Source organism: Convolutriloba macropyga, chromosome 6 (assembly GCF_964194025.1).
Source record: "Convolutriloba macropyga chromosome 6, txConMacr16.3, whole genome shotgun sequence".
Classification (NCBI taxonomy): domain Eukaryota; kingdom Metazoa; phylum Xenacoelomorpha; order Acoela; family Convolutidae; genus Convolutriloba; species Convolutriloba macropyga.
The window spans coordinates 66,331,241-66,354,340 of NC_134473.1; the positions used below are offsets into that span (position 1 = coordinate 66,331,241).

The following is a 23,100-nucleotide window of genomic DNA, read 5'->3' on the forward strand; positions in this document are numbered from 1 at the left end:
ATGAAAATTGCTATGCATTTTGGTCACTGTTACTTCAACGGAACGCTTCGACAAAATTTACTCGACTTCCGACATACGACAAATTTAACTCACATTTGTGAACCAAAAATAGACGAGAAATTTTGAAATATAATGAGCGAATAAGAAGCCGCGTCATATGCGTTAAACAACTACCACATATTTTTGTATAAAGTTGGATCAATTTTGGACGAAAAATGTACTGCCATCCCACTAGCTATATGTCATTAATCTCACAATGGCATTGATTTATTGCCTCTTTCTGACTATTGCGTTTTTGTTCCATCAGCTGACCTGAGAGATTTGCTAGACTGAAATATTTTCCAGCAGTTCAAAATGATAGCTCTCTCCGAACCAGCTGATAATTTCAAAATGATGAGACAATCTTGTCAATAGTTATTTTGCCTCACAATTATTTAGTTGAAAACGCGACGCGACGTAGACGCTTTGTAATGGCCTTGAATCATGATTATACAACTTAAATTTTTTAAATGATAAAATGGATGACTGACTGAAATTTGGTTCAGGTGATAGGTGTTTCGCACGTACGAAGCTAACTTCTCTTAAACGAATCACATCAACTTAAGCAGAAAATCAGGTCTAACAAAATCTTTGACAACAATACAAGTAACGTTCCCAAAATTGAGGTCGTTTTACCCCTAAGCAAAAAAAAATTTCGCAACAGTTCAGATAAGTTTAAAATATTGATTGAGTTAGCTTTGCCCAAATACATTTAACGTTTAGATAACAAAGTCATCTGTCTTAATTTCAGAGAATTTTTTAAACAAAAAGAGCAATTTTTGCCCCATATTTAACGAAGCAAAAAAACACTTCCAATTAATCACATTATTATCCGTGTAAGTCCGAAATTCAGTGTCCTTTTTACTTCAAAACAATTTTTTTCTACGTTGTGTTGGTGCATCAATTTTTGTGCAACTCTATTTTATCCAAACTGTTATTCTCACGCTTTAATAGGAAGTGATGGGCTTAGGGAATTCAGCCGAAACTTAATTCGTATTTTGTTTTCGGCACTCATAATACCAAAATGTTCTGAATTCTTAAAAAATCAAAGAAAGGTTGATATTCGGCCAAAATAATTAGACTTTGCAACAGAAAAAAAAACAATTGTTTGATTAGAAACACTACAAAAGAATCTCAACGCAGAGACACCTACAAAACTATCAGATAAAAGACGCTAAATTGTTTCATCTTTAATTGTCGGCCTCGAAGCGTTTTTGACTGCAACTCGTTTTCGCCTAGCTAATTAAAAGTTGTTGCTTTTGTTGAAAACAAATCTTAAATTTGGAGATTTTCTTTGTGTGTTTCCCGTTTTTCTCAGCCATCTTTTTGAACAACTCAAGTAACAAAAAATCATGTATCTCTGAAACAACTCTCGCATTTATTCCGTGTAAGTTGTCAGTGAGAGGAGACACAAAGTGTCAGATATGTCAATTTTTACTAGACATTTTTTGCCTCTCACTCGATTGAACAGATTAAACAGAATTGATATTGTGAGAGAATTCGTTTTGAGACATGTGAGAGAATTCGTTTTTCGTTTTTTTTGGTTTTTTTCATTTATCTTTTATTTCAGTAGCTGAATAAATTTGAGTTATCTTGGCTGTAGTTTTAATTTGTTTGGGACTAGAAATTCCGCCCATAAAGTGGAAGGGTTTTGTCAATCTAGGTGTAAAACATTTTCTTGTTGGGTAAAAACAAAAAGCTTGTTGCAAATACCTTAGGCCTCACGATATTTTTATTCGCGTTTTTTCTTTCGCCGATTTTTCCTCTGGATGTTTTTACGGAGTTCATGTGGTGTGTCATTTTTGTTGCTGAATGCTCAGTCACTGATGTCAATTTTGTGGTAAGACTTATTGGTTTTACTCTAGTTTTTTAAAGTTTCTGTTTTTATTATTATTGATGGTTTTTTAATGCAAACTTATAGATATGTGTCTACAGTTTTGTTCTGTTGTACACAAACTGTTCACGTTTTCAAAGAAATTTTATCTGTGAATAATATAGATTTTGAGATGATGTTTGTTTTTTGAACTTTATCTTATTATTTCAGCATTTTTTGTGATGGGTTAGTAGGTTCGAAGAATTCTGTTTAGTTATTTCTATCACTGGCTGTAGATTTTTTGTAATAGAGTGTCTTAAAGCTCAGTTTGTCTCAAAAATCAGCCCGCTTAAATTCCATGTCTCAAAATTATGATGTAAATGTTTCTCATTAATTTGAAGATTAGCGACATCAGTCCGTTTGGTCAGTCTATTGCTTCGATTTGTTTTCATAATACTTCTGGTGAAGTTTTTTGTGCAAATTTTTTGTTTGACCGTTTGTTTTTTGAGAGAATTCTTCATTTGCTTCTTCAATTTTAAAACGCGGTTTAAAACGCTCTCTTTTTCACGATATAGCTTATTCAATTTGACAATTTAGAACAAAAGGCTAAAAATATATATGCCAAAAAAGATTAGTTTCAATTGAAGTAACTGGATTGAAGTAAACAAAGGCAGAATGACATGTTTTTGAATCTTTTTGGGTGATTTCATGGCCCAGTCTTTGTCACAAAAGCAGTTTACAAGCATCGCTAGAGACAGCTAGCTTCTGTAGAATGAATCCCCCATCGATCAATATGAATACTTTGTATGATCGATTTTTCAACAAAGCTTGCTCACAACCGTCCGTTGATAGCTCTTATACTGCACTGAAATTTTCTCGACCTAAAATTTTATCGGAAATAATGTGGCAGAAACTTTACTGTTGTAGGTAGATACCTGTTTAAAAATAATAGTCGCAACAGAGAGTGGATTGAATTTGAAAATTTCATTTCGTTGCTCTCGGGCTGCTCTTTTAGCTAAAGTTTTGTCAAACTTTTGTAAATTGCTCAGATCTCAGAAATGATTTAACCTTACGACATATTTTTGTCACAGCAACTCATGAAAATCAGATGTTTGTTTTTGTTTAAGAACACATTTCTTGTGTTAGTTTCCAAGAGTAATAATGATCATGTGGTCCAACTTAGAAAAAATGAAATAATCACAAGCGTTTAGTCTAGAAGGGGAAAGTAGAAAGCGCAACTCGAAAATGGGAGAGTATATCTTCTGTGTTGTCCCCTCCCCTGATTTTGTTAATTTGCCTAGCAAACTACATTACGAAAAAGCCATCAAAGGTTCGTGCTCCCATTCAGAAATTTGAAAGAGAACCAGCAATGATTTGATCAGAATGTATCGGCGCAGTATCCACGCCAAAATTTAATCTACCCAAGAACAATTTGCTGTGAATAACCCTGGAGACCTTCTTCGTTTTTCCATCCTAGTTTTAAGAGCAGAATTGAGGCGAATTGAAGAGTCAGGATCATAAATGCTAATTTGATGTTTTTTGACAAAGAAATTTTGAGACTCGATAGAAGCCACTTTAAATCACACAAGTTTTTGGTTGGCCAAAGAGATTTGGATATGGTCAACTTGAGAATGAGGTAGAAAGGCTTGCCAGATGTCGGATAAGCTTATTGCTAACAAGCTGGATGGCAGCATACGCAAAGAGGGCTGTTGATGGAGGCAATTGTTGAGAATCCCGCGTTGAGCATTGTACTAACAAGGAGGCTCCTTTATATGCGTTCGCACATGATGTTCCGACCCAAGCGCATCTACATTTTTGACAACCTAATGAAGAGATAACAAAAATGGATGTTTGCGTCTAAAAAAATGTTAAAAAACCTAACTACCAATTGAAATACATAATTTCATGCCTCATTACAGCGCTCACGAGATGTGCCATTAAAAGGACTACGACAGAAAAAACAAACAACAAAGTAAGCAAAAACAAAAATTTCACGGCAAAAACTCAATATCTAAATTTAAAAGCACCTAGTAACAACGTCAAAATGCAATCTGATAAAACCTTAACTACACAAATTTACTTTTTCCTATTTATACAGCAGATGAAAATTTTTCTTAATGAGACTAGATAACAAGTCGACAAAAAGACGGAAAAAATGAAGCGAATTCCAAAAATCAATCAACATTTTTCAAATCAAATAATTTCAAAAGTCTTAACAATCATTAGTTTATAACGAAACAAGTCTTGTTAAAATTACTGAAAAGTCACTAAGCCATAAGAACGGACTAAAGATGTGGAAAAACTCAAAAATTTACAAACAATTTGGGAAAACACAAACTATTCAAGTCATTAAAATCATTAGCTGTTAGCTGATATTTTGTATTTGGGTTTCAATTTTTCGTACTATTTCAGCTAAAATTATACTGAAAGAATAAATTTGTACATTTGGACCACTTTTGAAAATCATTGGGATATGTTATTACCCGAATGTGATAAAGAGTGGAGAATAAGGATCAAAAATACACCACTCACAAAATTTCTATGAAAACGCATATTGTCCAACAAAAAAATCAATAACAAAACAAAATCAGAAGACCTGTTATTTTTTGAAATTAAAGGAATTGGATGGGACTTCTCAATGATGAGAACAAGTTACAATTGACGGAAAGAACAACAAAAACTGGAAAGTTTGCAAATTCTTTGAAGTGTGTTTTAACAAACTTTAAGACTATTCGCTATGCGACTGTTTTGTGTAAAATTATTCAATCCTCAATTACAAGTTTATAAAGGAAGCAAAATTCCGAAAAAAAACTTTTTAAAAAAATTAAGAAAACTTGTTCATCGAAGTCATAAAATCAAAAAATAAAAGATAAAACAGCTAATCAGATCATTTGATTCCAGTAGTGAAGAGGAGGTCCGGTAATTCCTGAGACTGATTTACCGTTCATGGAAATAAGTTTAAAATTGATAAATATTCAAAAAAAATTAAAAAATTTTAAAATCTTAGCAGTTTTTAGATTAAATAGTTCAACGGACGTCAAAAAATACGTTCAGTTATGCCTTGATGGACGGAAAACGATGTTTGTCATGTATAATATTTGACCATTGATAAAATTTTTAGATAAAAACTTATGGTTTAAATGGCTTCCACACTTTCTTTTTGCACTTTTCTAAAAAATTTTTTGTTTTGGCTTGTATTTGTTGTTGTTTTCATTGTCATAAGGCTTATTGTGATGTCATATTATTTACATATATATGACAAACATCTTTTATAGGCCCATTGAGGCACAATTGAGCGTATTTATTGAGGTCCGTTGAAAGCTATTGAATTTATTGGGTGTTAAGACTTAAAAAGTGTTTTTTGAATTTTTTTTTGAACTTTGATCAATCTTAAACTTATTTTCGTGAACAGTTATTTAATTGTAGTAATGACAGAATCCCTTCTTTTCTGATGCAATAAAAATAATCTTGTTAGCAGTTTTATCTTCCAGCTTGATTATATGACTTCAATGCCACCAGATTTCAGAAAATATTTTATAATTTTTGGACATTTTTGTATTATTGTTTCTTTTTGAAATCTTATCACGTTATCTTTATATTTATAGCACCCATTCCCTTAGAAAAGACGTTCAAAGGATCATTGAAGAAGTCTTCAGGGACAATTTTAAGGTCTAAATGGTTTCGGCACTTTCTTCTCGCGCTTTTCCAAGGATTTATTGGTTTTTGCTTGTATTTTTTGTTGTTTTGATAGTCAAAAAGTTTAATGTGATGACTTATTTATTACCTATACATGACAAACATCGTTTTCCGTTAATCAAGGCATAACTGAACGTATTTATTGACGTCCGTTGAAAACTATTTAATCTAAAGACTGCTAAGACTTTAAAATTTTTTAATTTTTTTTGAATATTTATCAATTTTAAACTTATTTTCAAGAACGGTAAATCAGTCTCAGGAATTACAGGACCTCCTCTTTACTAATGGAATCAAATGATCTGATTAGCTAATTTATCTTTTATTTTTTGATTTTATGACTTCGATGAACAAATTTCTTAATTTTTTTAAAAAGTTTTTTTTTCGGAATTTTGCTTCCTTTATAAACTTGTAATTGAGGATTGAATAATTTTACACAAAACAGTCGCATAACGAATAGTCTTAAAGTTTGTTAAAACACACTTCAAAGAATTTGCAAATTTTCCAGTTTTTGTTGTTCTTATTGTAACTTGTTCTCATCATTGAGAAGTCCCATCCAATTCCTTTAATTTCAAAAATTAACAGGTCTTCTGATTTTGTTTTGTTATTGATTTTTTTGTTGGACAATATGCGTTTTCATGGAAATTTTGTGAGTAGTGTATTTTTGTTCCTTCTTCTCTACTTTTATCACATTCGGGTAATAACATATCCCAATGATTTTCAAATGTGGTCCAAATGTTCATATTTATTCTTTCAGTATAATTTTAGCTGAAATAGTATAAAAAATTGAACCCCATATACAAAATAGCAGCTAACAGCTAATGATTTTAATGACTTGATTAGTTTGTGTTTTCCCAAATTGTTTGTAAATTTTTGAGTTTTTCCACATCTTTAGTCCGTTCTTATGGCTTAGTGACTTTTCAGTAATTTTATCAAGACTTGTTTCGTTATAAACTAATGATTGTTAAGACTTTTGAAATTATTTGATTTGAAAAATGTTGATTGATTTTTGGAAATCGCTTCATTTTTTTCGTCTTTTTGTCGACTTGTTATCTAGTCTCATTAAGAAAAATTTTCATCTGCTGTATAATTAGGAAAAAGTAAATTTGTGTAGTTAAGGTTTTATCAGATTGCATTTTGACGTTGTTACTAGGTGCTTTTAAATTTAGATATTGAGTTTTTGCCGTGAAATTTTTGTTTTTGCTTACTTTGTTGTTTGTTTTTTCTGTCGTAGTCCTTTTAATGGCACATCTCGTGAGCGCTGTAATGAGGCATGAAATTATGTATTTCAATTGGTAGTTAGGTTTTTTAACATTTTTTTAGACGCAAACATCCATTTTTGTTATCTCTTCATTAGGTTGTCAAAAATGTAGATGAGCTTGGGTCGGAACATCATGTGCGAACGCATATAAAGGAGCCTCCTTGTTAGTACAATGCTCAACGCGGGATTCTCAACAATTACCTCCATCAACAGCCCTCTTTGCGTATGCTGCCATCCAGCTTGTTAGCAATAAGCTTATCCGACATCTGGCAAGCCTTTCTACCTCATTCTCAAGTTGACCATATCCAAATCTCTTTGGCCAACCAAAAACTTGTGTGATTTAATGTGGCTTCTATCGAGTCACAAAATTTCTTTGTCAAAAAACATCGAATTGGTGAAAATGATTCTCAAGTTAATTGCAGTAAGAAGGAAGGGCGTCCCATCATTATTGAATTTGACTTACAGTTCATGAAAATTAGTTTATGATCGGTTAATTTTAAAAAAAAAGTCAAAAACTTGTTTTCAAAGTCTCAACAGCCATTAGCTGCCCATTCAAAGCACTACATGGGTTGATCTAATGCTCACTTCAAAACCTATCGCAGTTCTAGTCAAGAAGTTGATTCAATAGGACTCCAAAATTTTTGCAAAACCTCAAACAGAAAATCATATTTTCATTCAAAATTATGAAAACAGAGTCGAATCCAAAAGAACATGAGCCATTCCTTGAAAGCGACTTTTTTGTTCGTTGGCCATCATTTGACTGTATGACTGTAAATGAGGTTTTGTCATTAACGGAACTGTGATATGAAAAGTGACTAGTCTGTTGGTGACTGAAAAAAACAATAAAATTATGAAAAATTTTCAAAAAAAGTGCTTTCAAATAGAATTCGATTTTTTTTGGTAGTTAACTTCCCTATGAGACCAGAACTAGTCTTTTTATTGCCTTTTGTCTATTAGGAACACAAAATTGGTTTACTTTGTGACGTGAAATGTTATTTTGTAGTTTTACTATTTTTATAGAAAAAAATCTTAATTTGTAGAGAACTTACACTAAAGTGAACAAAATCATGCCAAATATCCCTTGTTCACACAAAATTTCAATCCTCGATAAATCCTTAAAATAATCGAATTTCAAAAACAATTTTAGTTTCGAGTTCTACGCTGGACGAGCTTTTTAATGATACTACTCTCATTTCTCTACGATGAATATATCGATCGGCCAAAATTGTCTGAACAAAAAAAACCCATTTGAGTATATAGTTCCTCCCCCCACAAGTGGGATCAGAACAATTATGAACATCGGCATTACAAAAAATACGAAATTGCAGTAATTTAACAGAAAATTCAAAATCTCTCCAAATCATACTGCCTTTAGTTGCCTTACGATAATCTGACGACACTTTTCTTTGATGGCTATGAAAACTTTGACAGGCTAAGCTTGAGTTGTATGTGAAAACTTTCTCTGCTATGCACAAAATCTATCGAGTATTTTTGTTCCGTTTCTTACAGCTGAAAATTTCAAATCGTATTTGCTGTTCTTGGGCATTATCACGTGAACAGATTAATATTGATCGGATTTTGAGTACTCGCCTAGATTTAAGTAAAAACATAATTATACACCCTTAGTCAATTTTCCTCAAGTTTGGCTGCTAATTATCAATCGCTCGGCCAAGGGGACCGACAAACTTAATCTAAATCGAATTTGCTCACTATTTTGTCTATAAATGATTGCGAACAACCTTGAATTGAATCAAGCTGCTGTCGCATAGGATTAAACTAGTGTCTGCAGCAAAATCCTGCAAACAAATAAGGCAGACTTAATGTTCGGTTCATGATATGTTTGAGGAAACTTTTGAGGCCAACGAATTCATTGAACTAACGACAATTTCATTCGAGAAATATCAAATTATAACTTCAAAACAATGCCGACTTTGAAACCTAATGAGCCTCTAAATACAATCGCCTCGACAAAACAACTCGAAATTTTGCATTAACACACAGTTTCAATATTTACCACTAATTTGTTCAGATTGTGTCAAATATTGGCTAACTAATGTTGAAATTTGTTGGTTTGAAGTTGACTACTGTTATTACTGTTATATAACTTGGAATATAAATATAACTTATAATATAAGGCTCTTGCGTTGGTTGGTGAATAAACTCAATGTCAGCTTCTGGAACTTTAGACGTTATTGACGGGGAATCGTCGGTTGATGTTAAAGTCGCTTTGAGTGGAGAAACGAACGAAATGTCTGATTATGGTTCCGAAAACGTCGCAAACGACCTCAGCATGAGTCCTCCAAGCGTCGAGATCCTCGGATCCGATTCAGCTTTTGATACCTCTTCAGGTATGGAATCCCAGGCAAGTCATTCGCCCCCGAGAGATTTAGATCCCATTAGCCAGAGCCCGAGGACTGGCAATGACCGAACCGAAACATTGGTGGAATCTGTAAATTTTGGCACGTCTTTAGAAAATCATTCACGTGCGGGAACCATCAACGCTTTCGAACAAAATGCAAAAGAGGTTGACCTTGAAGCCCCGCCAGATCTGTTAACAGTTCAGGAAACGCCTGGTCACGATTCCTCGGATAATAAGTCGGAACAAAGTGTGAAAACAGAGACTAGTTTTGAGATCGTTACCCACGAAAGTGAAGATCGGTTAGAGAGTGAGAGATTGGTCAGTGCGAGGTCTGATCCCTCAATCAGCGTTACAGAAGATCGACAGGGAACCATTTCCTACGATGATCATACTCAAGATGTCTTCTTAAATGAGGATGGTTTAGACACTGACTTACACGTAAGAGCTCAACAGACGTTAGATGACCAACTACTTGAAAAAAAAGAACATTGTTAATTTCCTCTGGTACACATAAGTATAAAAAGCAAATGGTAAAAGAGGCAATGTAAAGTTAAGAATACAACATTATGTAAAATTATAAAATCATTAAATTACTTAACTAAAAATTTGACCTTACATTATCAAAAAATGGCCTAAAATGCGAGCATAAAATGTTCTCACAATTTTATATGTACATCATGAAGATTAAAAAATAAAATTAATATCTAATGCTCTCAATGTCATCTTTTATATCAGGTACTTTTGGGTCCTTCAAAAATTCTTTCCAAAAATATTCTTTCAGTTCTTTTTTTAAGGAAGCTTTCGATGTTGTTTTCAGTCTAATATTAGAAGGCAGACTATTATAAACTGGAATGGCTGGTGCAATAAAAGAATCAGTTAAAAACGTATTGTTCTTTCTTATATCGAACGTTACTTTTTTTGACCTGTCATGTTGTTTTATTCTCATGGTAGAGAGAGGTTCAATTTTATATGCTGGAAGATCGTTGCTGAGTAAGCGAAAAAAATATTTTGAGCAATGGTATTTCAAGAGAAAAGAAACTGGTACTATTTTGTTGCGAAGTTTGAGATCTGTAGACCGATCGTATTTTCTCCTATTAAAAATGGATTTTATTCCCCAATTCAGTTTTTTTTCTAAAGTTGTGAGTAAGGACTTTTGCAACCCTATCAGAATAAGAGCGGGATAATGTAGATGACTTATTACTATTGCATTAAGTAATAAGACTTTCCTTTTCTCTGGTAAATTTTTACTTAGTGTTTTCAAAACTTTTATTCCACAAGCCATTCTCTGAAGAATCTTTTTCACTTCTCCATCAAATTTTTTATTGCGAACAATAGTTACGCCAAGATACTTCATACTATTGGATTCTGCTATTCTTTCATTGTCGACATTCAAAACAGTATTTGTTAACCTCTTCCTGGTGCTGAACACAATATATTCTGTTTTTTGTTTGTTCACTACTAACTGGGACTTTGCAAAAAAGTCAATAATTTTTGAAATGTTATGTTCAAGTTTTATTTTTGACGACATTTCATCAGTGTCCGATGTAAAAAGAAAAGTGTCGTCTGCGTACTGGACGAACGTGCAATCTTTTTGTACAATCTTTACTAAATCGTCCTAAAATAGTACCTTGTGGAACTCCTCTTTTCAAATTTATCCAATCTGATTCAATTCCATTCAGAACAACTCTTTGCGTTCTTTCACTCAAATAATTCTCTATTAAATTGGTAGCATGTTCGTCAAAACCTATATTTTCAGGTCTCCGTAACATTATTTTGTGGTTTATGGAATCAAAAAACGCCCCTGTAACATTTTTTTTCTGGTTGAGTTCTAATCTTATTTGTTCTGTCGATTTCAGGATAGCATCAATTGTTTAAATTTGTTTTCTATAACCAAATTGACTAGCAGACAATAAATGCTCCCTTTCTAGGAAACTTGTGATTTGTGAACTGAACGCCTTTTCACAAATTTTTGGCAATGCAGAAGTGACAGAAATAGGTCTATAATTGGGTGGATATTCGGGATTCCCTTTTTCTCCTTTCTTTAATTTCTCTTTTTTCTCCTTTTTCTTTAATTTTTTTCTCCTTAAAACAAAATGAAAAACGTTTATTTTTCAAAAACATCAAAAATGTCAGCTTAAATGAACGCCGGAGACAAATTTTCCTTTCTCTTTTTTCTTCGGTGCAACCGTTTTTTTGTTTTCGGACGTTAAAATTCTCAGCGGTATGGACGGTTATCAACTATAAGACCTTTTCTCTATACTTGTCTTTTCAAAACAAAAATAGAAGCTATCAGCTGGTTTGGTCCACATTAAGGGCGGGCAATTTTTTTCATGCAAATGTGTTTTCTTGTATAGCCAATTTTGTCCGATTATTGTAATTTGCGTACAAATTTTAGTATGGTGCCATTGAAAGTCCCGTGGGAGTAGAAAGTTTTGTGTGTAGATTTTTCTAATTGACCTTTTTTGAGAAGTTAATCAGGTGTGTCAAGCTTTGCAAAAACCGGCTAAACATTTTTGCATTAAGCTATTTTTAAAGGGAAGAAATATGGCAATTTATCTCACGAGAATTTGTCAAAATGTTAAGTTTTACAGACTTCTGCTAGACATATACCATTTTCCCGGAATTCCACATCCAAGTTTTGTTCTATATTAATAATAAACGCTAAAATTTCTGCAAAAACTCAAATGAACGTTTTTTGATTGTGCTTAAACTAATATAAGTGAAAGAATTTGGCTGACTGATCTAGGATTGTTGTATCCAAAGCCTTTCTGGAGTTTTCTTACACTTGATATTCTTTGTTATATGTGTTACTATTAATACTGATCAGAGTTGAGTAAAGCGTTTTTGACTTGCTTGATTTTTGAACAATCTGAGTTACCGGAAGAAAGTCCAAAGCTCTACAAACGTTTATTCTAAGCAAACTGAAATGGAAGCTCAGTTATGAGGTCCAGAAGCACAGTTTTGGCCTTTTCTGTATTTCATTATCTTTTGAACACAATCACAAAACTCTTAAGTGGTTTGATCATCAAAATGTATCAAACTGTATATTAGTTCGGTTCGTATTCTTCTTCAATTTTTTTTTCTGGGAGCACATTTTCAGCATATTGAATTTCGGTTTTTGTACTAAGAATTTATGTAAAAAGTTGTGTAAAAAGTTTCTCTCACGAGATTTTTGTAATTAGACTTCATTAAATTTTTTAAAGCTGTGAAATTTTACAGGGATCGGAGAAAGGTTTTTCACTTTTTCAAGGATTCTCTAACTAAAAATTTCTTTCACAAAATTTTTACAATTGCTTATCTGTATTATAGATTTCTTTATAAATATGTTTTCAAGCTTAAATAAGATGTTGATTTTTTGATGAGACTCAACTGATTTTAGCCAAACATAAGTAGCTGGAAGACAAAGTCAAGCATTGCAATTTTTTTCAGCACAAATCGAAGAGGAAACACTGTTGTAAGGTCGAAGATTGGAGTAAAACTGTTTGTTTTGGCAAAAAAAAATGAAATGTATTGATTCAATGTTTAGTGTTTCCAAAATAAATTTTAGATTCGCTTGTATTTCAAGCCTTGCTTATTGTTTTATGGTTTCTTTTTGTCAAAATTACCGCAATTTTTGGATGAGACACATTTTTTCAAAACGAGAAAACTTTTTTTGCCGGAAAGGTTTGGCCCAAGAACATAAAAAATTTAATCATATCTCTGTACTTGTTTGTCCGTTTAAAAGAGCTTCTAGCTGTCTGCTAGAAAAAAATCTCGGATGATTTTAAAGTATGGAAAAAAATTCTATCAAGTTTTCTAACAACTTAAATTTTAATATGAACTGATTATCAATTAGCCGCAAAAATGTTTCCTTAATATTTTGACATAAAACGTTAAAATTTAGGTTGAGAATGAGAGTTATCGGAAAATTATATATGTATACAAACTGAAGGGCCTATTTGTTATTGTTTTGGCAAAAATTCTTAATATACAAAATGATCAACTTTTCTTTGCAACCAACCGAACATAATTTTGTATACTAAATTCTATAACAGAAAAACCTAAGTTTTATGTGGCGAGTAAGTAAAAAACTTTGCCGGGCATTCTTGTGCTTCCAAGGACATTATGATATTATATTAAGTTTAAGTTTTTGTTATAAACGTAGAAGGGGAAAAAGTTGTTTCTCTTAAATACATGGTTTTTGATCCGACCCCACTTTTGGGGGAAGGAGCTATATACTCAACTGGGTTTTTTGGTTTTTTTTTGTTCAGTCAATTTTGGCCGATCGATACATTCATCGTAGAGAAATGTGAGTGGTATCATTAAAAAGCTCGTCCAGCCTAGAATTTGAAATTAAAAAGATTTTATTGAAATTCGTATTTTTAAGGAGTTATCGAGGATTGAAATTTTGTGTGAACACGTCATATTTGGTATGATTTCGTTCAATTTTAGTGTAATTTTTTTTCAAACTATGATCTTTTCTTTAAAAATTTTTTATTCAAAATTGCATTTCACGCCACAAGAAGAATTAATTTCGTATTCCTAATACGCAAAAGGTGATAAAAAGACTGATTCTGGTCTCATACGGAAGTTTACTATTAAAACATTCGAATCCTATTTGAGAGCTGTTTTTTTAGAAAACTTTATATTTTTAGGTCACCTAGAGACTGGTCATTTTTCATATCGATGTTTGGTCAATGAGAAACCTGACTCTTAGTGAAATGACGCCTAATGAACAAAAATCACGTTTTCAAGGAATCGCACATGTTTTTTATGGTTTCGACTCAGCTTTTGTAGTTTTTAAAGAAATTTTGATATTCTTTTTGAGGTTTTACTGAATTTTTGGAGCCCTATGGCATAGAATTGTTGATTAAAAGTGCTATGTATTTTGTAATGAGCATTAGTGAAGCTATTCAGTGCTTTGATTGGACAGCTAATTACTGTTAAGTCTTTATATATATATTTTCGAAGTTTTCTTTTAATTTTAACCGTTCATAAACTTATTTTTGTAAACTGGGAGTCAGTCTCAGTACGGACAGGATCCCGTCCCTTTCTACTGCAACCAAAATTATTCTGTTTAGCGGTTATAACTTCTAACTATTGGTTTAATGACTTCGATGCCACAAGATTTCAAAAACAAATTTAAAATTCTAGGTTAATTTTGTATTTTTGAATCCTTCGAAACTTTATCACATTATTCTAATATGGATAGCTCCCATTGCTTTAAGGAAGACGTTCAATGGATCATATATAAAGTTTTCAGAGAAAAATTTAAGGTGTAAATGGCTTCGACACTTTCTTCTCGCACTTTTCGACTGATTTTTTGGATTTTGCCTGTGTTTGTTGTTGTTTTCATAGTCATAAAACTTATTGTGATATCTTATTGATTACCCATGCATGACAAACATCATTGTTCTTCTATCAAGCAATGACTGAGCGTAATTATGGAATTCTGTTGAAAGCTATTGAAATTATTGTCTGTTAAGACTTTGAAAATAATTTTTCTAAAAAATTTTTTAAACATTAACCAATTTTGGTTTATGGAAGACGTTCAATGGATCGTAGATAAAGTTTTCAGAGAATAATTTATAGTTTAAATGGCTTTAACACTTTCTTCTTGCACTTTTCTACAGATTTTTTGGTTTTTGCCTGTATTTGTTGTTGTTTTCATAGTCATAAGACTTATTGTGATATCTTTTTGATTACCCGTGCAAGACAAACATCATTGTTCTCCTATCGAGTCATGATTGATTGTGTTTGTTAATATTGTCTGTTAAGACTTTAAAAACAATTCTTCAAAAAAAATTTTTAAATATTAACCAATTTTAAACTAATTTTCATGATTTGTAAGAAATTCTCAGTAATGAGCAGAACCTCTTCCATTCTTTCCACAGCAATCTAAAATTTTTTGGTGACCATTTTTTTCTAACTCCTGGTTTTATGGCTTCGATGCCACGCGATTTCAAAAAAAAATTTAAATTTTTGGATATTTTTGGTTCCTGTTGAAATCTTATGACATTATCCTCTTATTGATAGCTCCCATTGGTTTTGAGAAGACGTTAAGTGGAGGATAGATAAAATTTTCAGATAAAATCATATGGTTTATATGGCTGCGAAACTTTTTTCTCGCACTTTTCTTATGATTTATTGATTTCTGTATTTGTTTTTGCTCCATAGTCATAAGACTTATTGTGGTATCTTATTGATTTCCCATGGAAGACAATCATCTTTGTCCTTTTGTCGACTCGAGTTGTGACTGAGCTTATTTGTTGAATTCTGTTGAAAGCTTTTGAGTTTAAGGGCTGTTAAGATTTCAAAAATAATTTTTCGAAAAATTTTTGAACATTAACCAATCGTAAACTTATCTTCTTGAACTCTACGAACACCTCAGTAATTACCGCAACTCCTCTTTTCCTGCTTCAGAAAAAACAATCTGATTTGCGGCTTTCTCTTCCAAGTATTGGTTTGATAAAATCGATGCGCGAGTTTTCATAAATTTTTAGGTTATTAAAAAATTTTTGGATTTGTTTGTGGTTCTTCTGAAATCTCATCACATTACCCTATTAGTATTAGTTCCAATTGGCTGAGAAAGGATTTTCAATGTATCAAAGATAATGTTTTCAAAGAAAAGCTTATGGTTTAAATGGCTTCGACACTTTCTTCTCCCATTTTCCTACTGAATTTTTGGTTTCTGCCTGTATTTGTTGTTGTTTTCTTAGTCAATGACTTACTGTAATGTCTTATCGTATCGATGACCTATCAATGAGAAACACTCTTGTTGTCCCATCGAGGCATAACTCTTATGCTCCCATCGAGCGCTTTTATTGCCTTCAGCTGAAAGCAATTGAGTTTAATGGCGTTGATGCTACCGGTTTTCTCAGAATTGTCTAGGTTTTATTGTATTTGTTCATATTTATTGATAATTTGAAGTCATATTAAATAAACGAATCTCATGGTGTTAAAAAAGTAATGAAAGATAGAAAAGTCAATACCGGAAGGTTTTTTTAACGTCTTCTGCACTTTTCTTGCTCAATTTTTTTTGAATTAGCGGCTTTGCCTATTTTTTAAAATCTTTAGGTAGGCGTAAAATGCTGACCGGTCCCAAATGCTTGTAATTGAGTATTCAAGGATTGATGTTTCTCGAGGCAGTCATTTTATAGCGAACGGTCTCAAAAACTTATGATATTATACATATTCATTGATTTTTTAAAAACTTTTTGTTGTTTTCGTTGTTTTTTTTTCGTCAACTTGTAGCTTATTCTCACCATTGAGAGGTCTAATTCAATTTTTTGTCTCCGAAAAATGTAAATGTTCAGTGATATCCTGTCGTAACTGATGTTTTGTTTGTTTGTGTATGCGTTTTAAAAAAATGTTTTAGTGTTGTAATTGTGTTTCTTTTTCTCTTCTTTTAGCACATTCGCGTAATAACAGGTCCCAATGATTTTCAAATATGGCCCAAATTCACTTATTTCATCTTTCAGTATAATTTTGGTTGCATTAGTATGAATGAAAATGGTAGGAAAAACACATAGAATTCAGATAATAGCTAATGATTTTAATGGCTTCAATAATTTGAGTTTTCGCAAAGTGTTTAATTTTTTGAGTTTTCTGCTTCTGTAGTCCGTTCCTTTGGCTTTATATAACCAACGACAGGTCCTATTGGTTTCTCAATGAATGTTTAGTAAATTTATTAAGAGTTTTCTTGTAAAAAGCTAATGATTTTTAAGATTTTTACTGACAGGATACCCCTTCTTTCTACTGCAACCAAAACTAATCTGTTTAGCGGTTTTAACTTCTAACTATTGGTTTAATGATTTCGATGCCACAAGATTTTAAAAACAATTTTAAAAATTTTGGTTACTTTTGTAATTTTGAATCCTTTTGAAACTTTATCTTTTTATTCTAATCTGGATAGTTCCCATTGGTTTAGGGAAGACGTTCAATGGATCGTAGATAAAGTTTTCAGAGAATAATTTATGGTTTAAATGGCTTTAACACTTTCTTCTTGCACTTTTCTACAGATTTTTTGGATTTTGCCTGTGTTTGTTGTTGTTTTCATAGTCATAAAACTTATTGTGATATCTTATTGATTACCCATGCATGACAAACATCATTGTTCTTCTATCAAGCAATGACTGAGCGTAATTATGGAATTCTGTTGAAAGCTATTGAAATTATTGTCTGTTAAGACTTTGAAAATAATTTTTCTAAAAAATTTTTTAAACATTAACCAATTTTAAACATCTTTTCATGATTTGTGTGAAATTCTCAGTAATGACCAGAACCTCTTCCTTTTTTTTCTACAGCAATCTAAATTAATTTGGTGACCGTTTTTTTCTAACTCCTGGCTTTATGACTTCGATGCCACACGATTTCAAAAAAAAATTTTAAATTTTTGAATTTTTTTGTATTTTTGGTTCCTGTTGAAATATTATCACATTATCATATTTTGGCTAGTTCCAATTGGCTTGGAAAGGATGTTCAATGAACAAAGATAAAAATTTAAAAGGAAGGCTTATGGTTTAAATGGCTTCGACACTTTCTTCTCCCTTTTTCCTACTGAGTTTTTGCTTTTGCCTGTATTTGTTGTTGTTTTCTTAGTCTATGAATTATTGTAATGTCTTATCGTATCGATGACCTATCAATGAGAAACACTCTTGTTGTCCCATCGAGGCATAACTCTTATGCTCCCATCGAGCGCTTTTACTGCCTTCAGCTGAAAGCAATTGAGTTTAATGGCGTTGATGCTACCGGTTTTCTCAGAATTGTCTAGGTTTTATTGTATTTGTTCATATCTATTGATAATTTGAAGTCATAATAAATAAACGAATCTCGTGGTGTTAAAAAAGTAATGAATGATAGAAAAGTCACTACCGGAAGGTTTTTTTTAACGGCTTCTGCACTTTTCTCGCTCAATTTTTTTTGAATTAGCGGCTTTGCCTATTTTTTAAAATCTTTAGGTAGGCGTAAAATGCTGACCGGTCCCAAATGCTTGTAATTGAGTATTCAAGGATTGATGTTACCCGAGGCAGTCTTTTTATAGCGAATAGTCTCAAAGTTTATGATATTATACATTTTCATTGATTTTTTTTAACTTTTTCAGTTTTAGTTTTTTTTTTCAACTTGTAGCTTATTCTCATCATTGAGAGGTCTAATTTAATTTTTTTATAGTCGAAAAATTTGAAAACTTCAGTGATATTCTCTCGTAACTGATGTTTTGTTTGTGGACGTTATGCGTTTTAAAAAAATGTTTTAGTAGTGTACTTGTGTTTCTTTTTCTCTTATTTTAGCACATTCGCTTAATAACAGATCCCAATGATTTTCAAATATGGCCCAAATACACATATTTCATCTTTCAGTATAATTTTGATTGCATTAGTATGAATGAAAATGGAAGTAAGAATACATAGATTTCAGGTAATAGCTAATGATTTTAATGGCTTCAATAATTTGTGTTTTCTCAAAGTGTTTAATTTTTTGAGTTTTGTGCTTCTGTAGTCCGTTCCTTTGGCTTTATCTAACCAACGAGCGGTCCTATTGGTCTCTTAATGAATGTTTAGTAAATTTATTAAGAGTTTTTTCGTTAATAGCTGATGATTTTGAAGACTTTATTATTTGTTTTAAAAAAAGTTTATTGATTTTCCAATTTCACCTAATTATTTCCTTTTGTCGACTTTGTTACCTAGTCTCATTAAGGAGAATTGCCATCTGCTGTATAGTATTGACAAAGTAAATTTTTGCAGCTAAGGTTTTATACGATTGCATTTTGGCGTTGTTACTAGGTGCGTTCATTTTTATATACTTATTTTTGCCGTGAAATTTTTGCTTCCTTTGTTGTTTGTTTTTTTTTCGTAGTTTTTTTAATGAAAGATCTCGTCAGCGCTGTAATGAGGCATGGCATTATGCAATTCATTAAGTAGTTAGGTTTTTAAAAGTTTTTTTTAAACTCAAACATCTATTTTTATTATGTCTTTATTTGGTTGACAATTAAGTCAAAAGTGTAGATGAGATCGGGTCGGAGCATCATGTGCGAACGCACATTAACGAGCATTCTTGTTTGTTAAGCTAAGTTTTTCTCCACCAGAAGGGGTGCGTACAGTTTGGCTTGAATCTAATCTTTACCGTAGTAAAAATTAAAATTGCTGATTTTGTAATTTTGAAGCTGCAATTTCACTCACTGCTGGTGTTCCCCTTTAGGTGTTTGGGGACAGACGAGACACTGCTGGCAAGCGTCTCTCGGCTTTGACGATGTTCTCGGACGGGACTGCATCCAGTCGAACTACAATGATAGAAAACTCAGGCAATCCAGTTTACATAATTCTATTTGTTTTCCTATTAAAATTCGATTAAATTTCAGTGTCAAATTTGTCTGGAAATCAGACTTTTTAATAATAATAGTTATTATTATCAAGAAGTTGCAGCCATTGTCATTCTTTATTTGCATTGGTGATGTATCATTATCATTACAACCACTAGGCGTTTCAATTTACCATTAGGCGTTTCAATCTACAGTGCAATAGCAGAAACTCACTGGCCGAAACCAGATGTTAATCTTGCAAGATTAGCATCTGAACCCTACTCGGGTGTGTTCCTATGTAATATCACAACAAAATTTATTTTGCTTATCATTCGGATTAATTTTATTTGATTCACAGTCAGTTCAATTTAGACCAGAGGACGGTCTTTAATTTTAACCGTTCTATACAGACATTATACACTATGGTACCAAAAAGCTACGTACACCTAAACATTTTTTAAAAGCAATAAAACCTCAAATAATGCGACAATTTGAGTTCAAATTTCATCTCTAATAACGCGTTATTACACGTTTGGCGTCTACCAGACTGTTTGTATAGTTTTCATACAGGTTTCTAATGACAACTGGGTCAATTTCATTCCTCATTTCTGACACTTTTTATTCTAAGTTTTCCAAAAAAAACTCTGTTTTCGTAATCGGTGCTTCAAAATCGCCCACAAATTTTTGATCCGGACTATATGGCGGCCGTTCCAGCACCTTCCACTCCTTCTCTTGGAGAAAACTGCCGATAATCTTCGGTTTATGCATAGGAGCATTATCTTGCTGAAAAATAGGATCCTGGAAATACATTACTGTCGATAACTGTCAGCGATTAGCTTCTTTGGACATTTAACAAGCACTTTTTGTCCCTCTATCGAATTGCACCCCAAAACATAAGTAATCCTTTGTCCGAACTCAAAATTTTTGTTTTTTTTTCAGAAATCTTTGATTTCTTCGAAAAACTCGCACAATTCCTTCAATAGAGATGCGCGCTTTTGTTTCATCAGTAATAACAACATTTTTCCAGTGAGAAAAAAACTGTTTGAGCTTATTGACACACCATTTTGAACGAAAACATTTACTTTTTTCTTTAAACCGACTTTCTATGCAGCATTTAATGAAGAAATCCTTATTTTTTCAGAAAATGTCTAACTATAGCTCTGGAAATTGTATCATAGCAGAGGAAAGAGTTATGGGTAACTCTGATACACTCCAGAGAGGTTTTGCGATCTTTTAAAACATCGTTAACTACTTTTTTATTTAAATTTCAGATAACGTTTTGTAAGCATTCTGTGCGCTGGGTCTTAACTCCAAGTTGAGTTGTTTTTGTATTTGCGTCCATGAAAATCCGACATCTCGTAACGTAATAACTTAGCAAACAGTGAAAGAGCAAAACTGTTTAACCATCTTTTCTGCGTAAGCAGAGAAAATAAGAATGAAATTTCTCTTAAAACTTTAAATTTCAAATCATTTTTCACGCCATGCGTATGAAGCACAAATCAGCTTTAAAAACAGAAATCATGCTGTACGTAGCTTTTTGGTACCATAGTGTATATGCTGAAAAAAGATTAAGGCTAAGAACAGGAGTGAAAAAGCTCACCTTGTCAATTTGGGTGTTGAAAACTCTTATTCTTTATTGCATCCTTGGATTATTATTTGACAACTCAGCTTTCAGTTTCGGTATAATTGTGTTCTTGAGCATAAGCATTGACTAATAGAATGTAGGGACGCGTACTTGACATACCCTTATATAATTTTTGCATTGCATTGGTTAAAAACAATGTTTTCAGTTCGAAACTCAGTGTCTTCAAAAGTATGGAAGAAATATCTAATCTTAGAGAAGTATATGCTTAACCTTTTTTGTTACCTAAAGAATTTAATTATTTTTCAAAAAACAAAACAATTTCACAGGGATTATTTAAGTCATATTCAGTCATATTTGTTTTTCTGTCTTTGGTCACGGAGCTCATGTTCTAAAGTTCATCCCTGATATTTCCCAAAAAAGCAGTTTTCTGTCTATCAATCTTAAGTCAACTGCTGATCAAATACTCTTGAATTTTTTAGACTACATAAGCCTGGTACTGGAAAGTATTGTCCTGTACGTTTTACTTCAGTATATGAAATTTAGTAGCTATAATACATTTGGATGAATTCGACAGTATAATTGTAATTAATATCTGCCCATTTAAATCAGCTTAAAAGATTACAAAGCCGTCACTTCATTTTTAACGATTTATTTCCCGAAAAAAATTGACAGTTATTACTGATATAAGATTAGGGAAAACAAATATGATTTATATCAGCTGTTTTCTTGGAGTCATCTGGGCAGTTTGAAGTTAAAGACGCTCAAATTTCCAACTACAGCAGTGCCGACCAGGAAAACATGGGAAACGTCGCCCACTCCAGCGTCATTCCCGAAACCAGTCCAATCAGCGAGGATAACATTGAAAACCTTGACCAAAACCCAGGAATAGAATCATCGCAAAATGATGGAAATAAAGATTTGAACGATGACAGCGAAAACGTTGAAATCGATGTTAAAGTTGATGAAAATAACGTCCAAGATGTTGATAAAATTGACCAGTCAGAACAAGAAATGGACGCTAACACTATGAGTTTTATTGAAGTTGAAAAACCAGAAGAAATGGATGATGATGATAGCAACCATGTTGCTATAGCAACGTCAGAAGCGACAGAAGTTAGCAAAGAGTCGGAGGTCACTGATGTCAAGCTAAAACAAGAGACTGTTGACCAGTTTCTTCAGCAGCTTTCTGCATCTCAGACAAAAGACAAAGATCCTACGCAAGAAAATTCCACGTCCACTGTTGTTCCAACGGCTGGTGAGAAAAACGAAATTGGTAAGATTTTTTTCTTACTCAAAACTTTTCCCGACTTTCTTCCTTTTATTAGGTTTCAAAAAGCACATTTTGCTCAAAAACTAAATTTGAAACTTTTGCGGACAACAATGACAGATGCTTCAGTTGGCCTAAATTTCATTTCTCGAATTTTTGTCGAATTAGCGAAGAAACAAATTAGAAATAGAATTTTCTCACGATAACTATCCTGCGTTCAAGATCATTTGTTGCATGGAGAAAAATTCATTTGTTTATATCATTTTTCGCTTAAGTGAAATTTGAGATAACGTTTTTACCATTTCCATTAATATTGCAGATATTTTGGCAGCATTTTGGAATAAAATATTTTAACTGAAGTTATTATGGTGTTTCAGGAAAAAATGATTACCGGGTACTTTTTAACTTCTGTTTGACATCTTTTTGCGTTTTTTCATTAAAGTACGGACTAATTGTTATTCTGGGCTAAAACGGAGCAAGTAAAGATACTAATTTTCAAATTTTAGCTGATTTTTGTTTCAGAGAGGAGTCCGTCTCTCATCCATACATCACCAATCATAGTCAAGAGAGAGATCCGTTTAATTTATTAAACTTTTTGTTAATATTCTCGTCTTTCATTTGCTTCACGCAAACTTATTCTTAGCTTTGATGGTATATGAAGAGTGGCGAAAAAAGAGGCAAAAGAAAACCCAATCAGCTACACTGTTGCCCAAGTTATGCAACTGTTGATAGAAATAAATAGTAAATAGAAATAAAATGCCAAAAAATTGTCCTCCCGCTCTCGAAGATTTTGACAACTCGGCTTCA

General features: G+C 32.5%; 1 protein-coding gene across 1 annotated transcript in view; it reads left to right on the forward strand.

Moving 5' to 3' along the window:
- Positions 1 to 8,862: 8,862 nt before the first annotated feature.
- The window catches only part of LOC142341381 (uncharacterized), a 66,032-nt gene continuing 51,794 nt past the window's right edge, over positions 8,863 to 23,100 (forward strand). Inside the window, exons 1-3 of the mRNA XM_075392310.1 lie at positions 8,863 to 9,603; positions 19,342 to 19,444; positions 21,745 to 22,299. Of these exons, the coding sequence (XP_075248425.1) occupies positions 8,971 to 9,603; positions 19,342 to 19,444; positions 21,745 to 22,299 (1,291 nt within the window). The 5' untranslated portion in view covers positions 8,863 to 8,970. The remainder of the gene's footprint in view (positions 9,604 to 19,341; positions 19,445 to 21,744; positions 22,300 to 23,100) is intronic.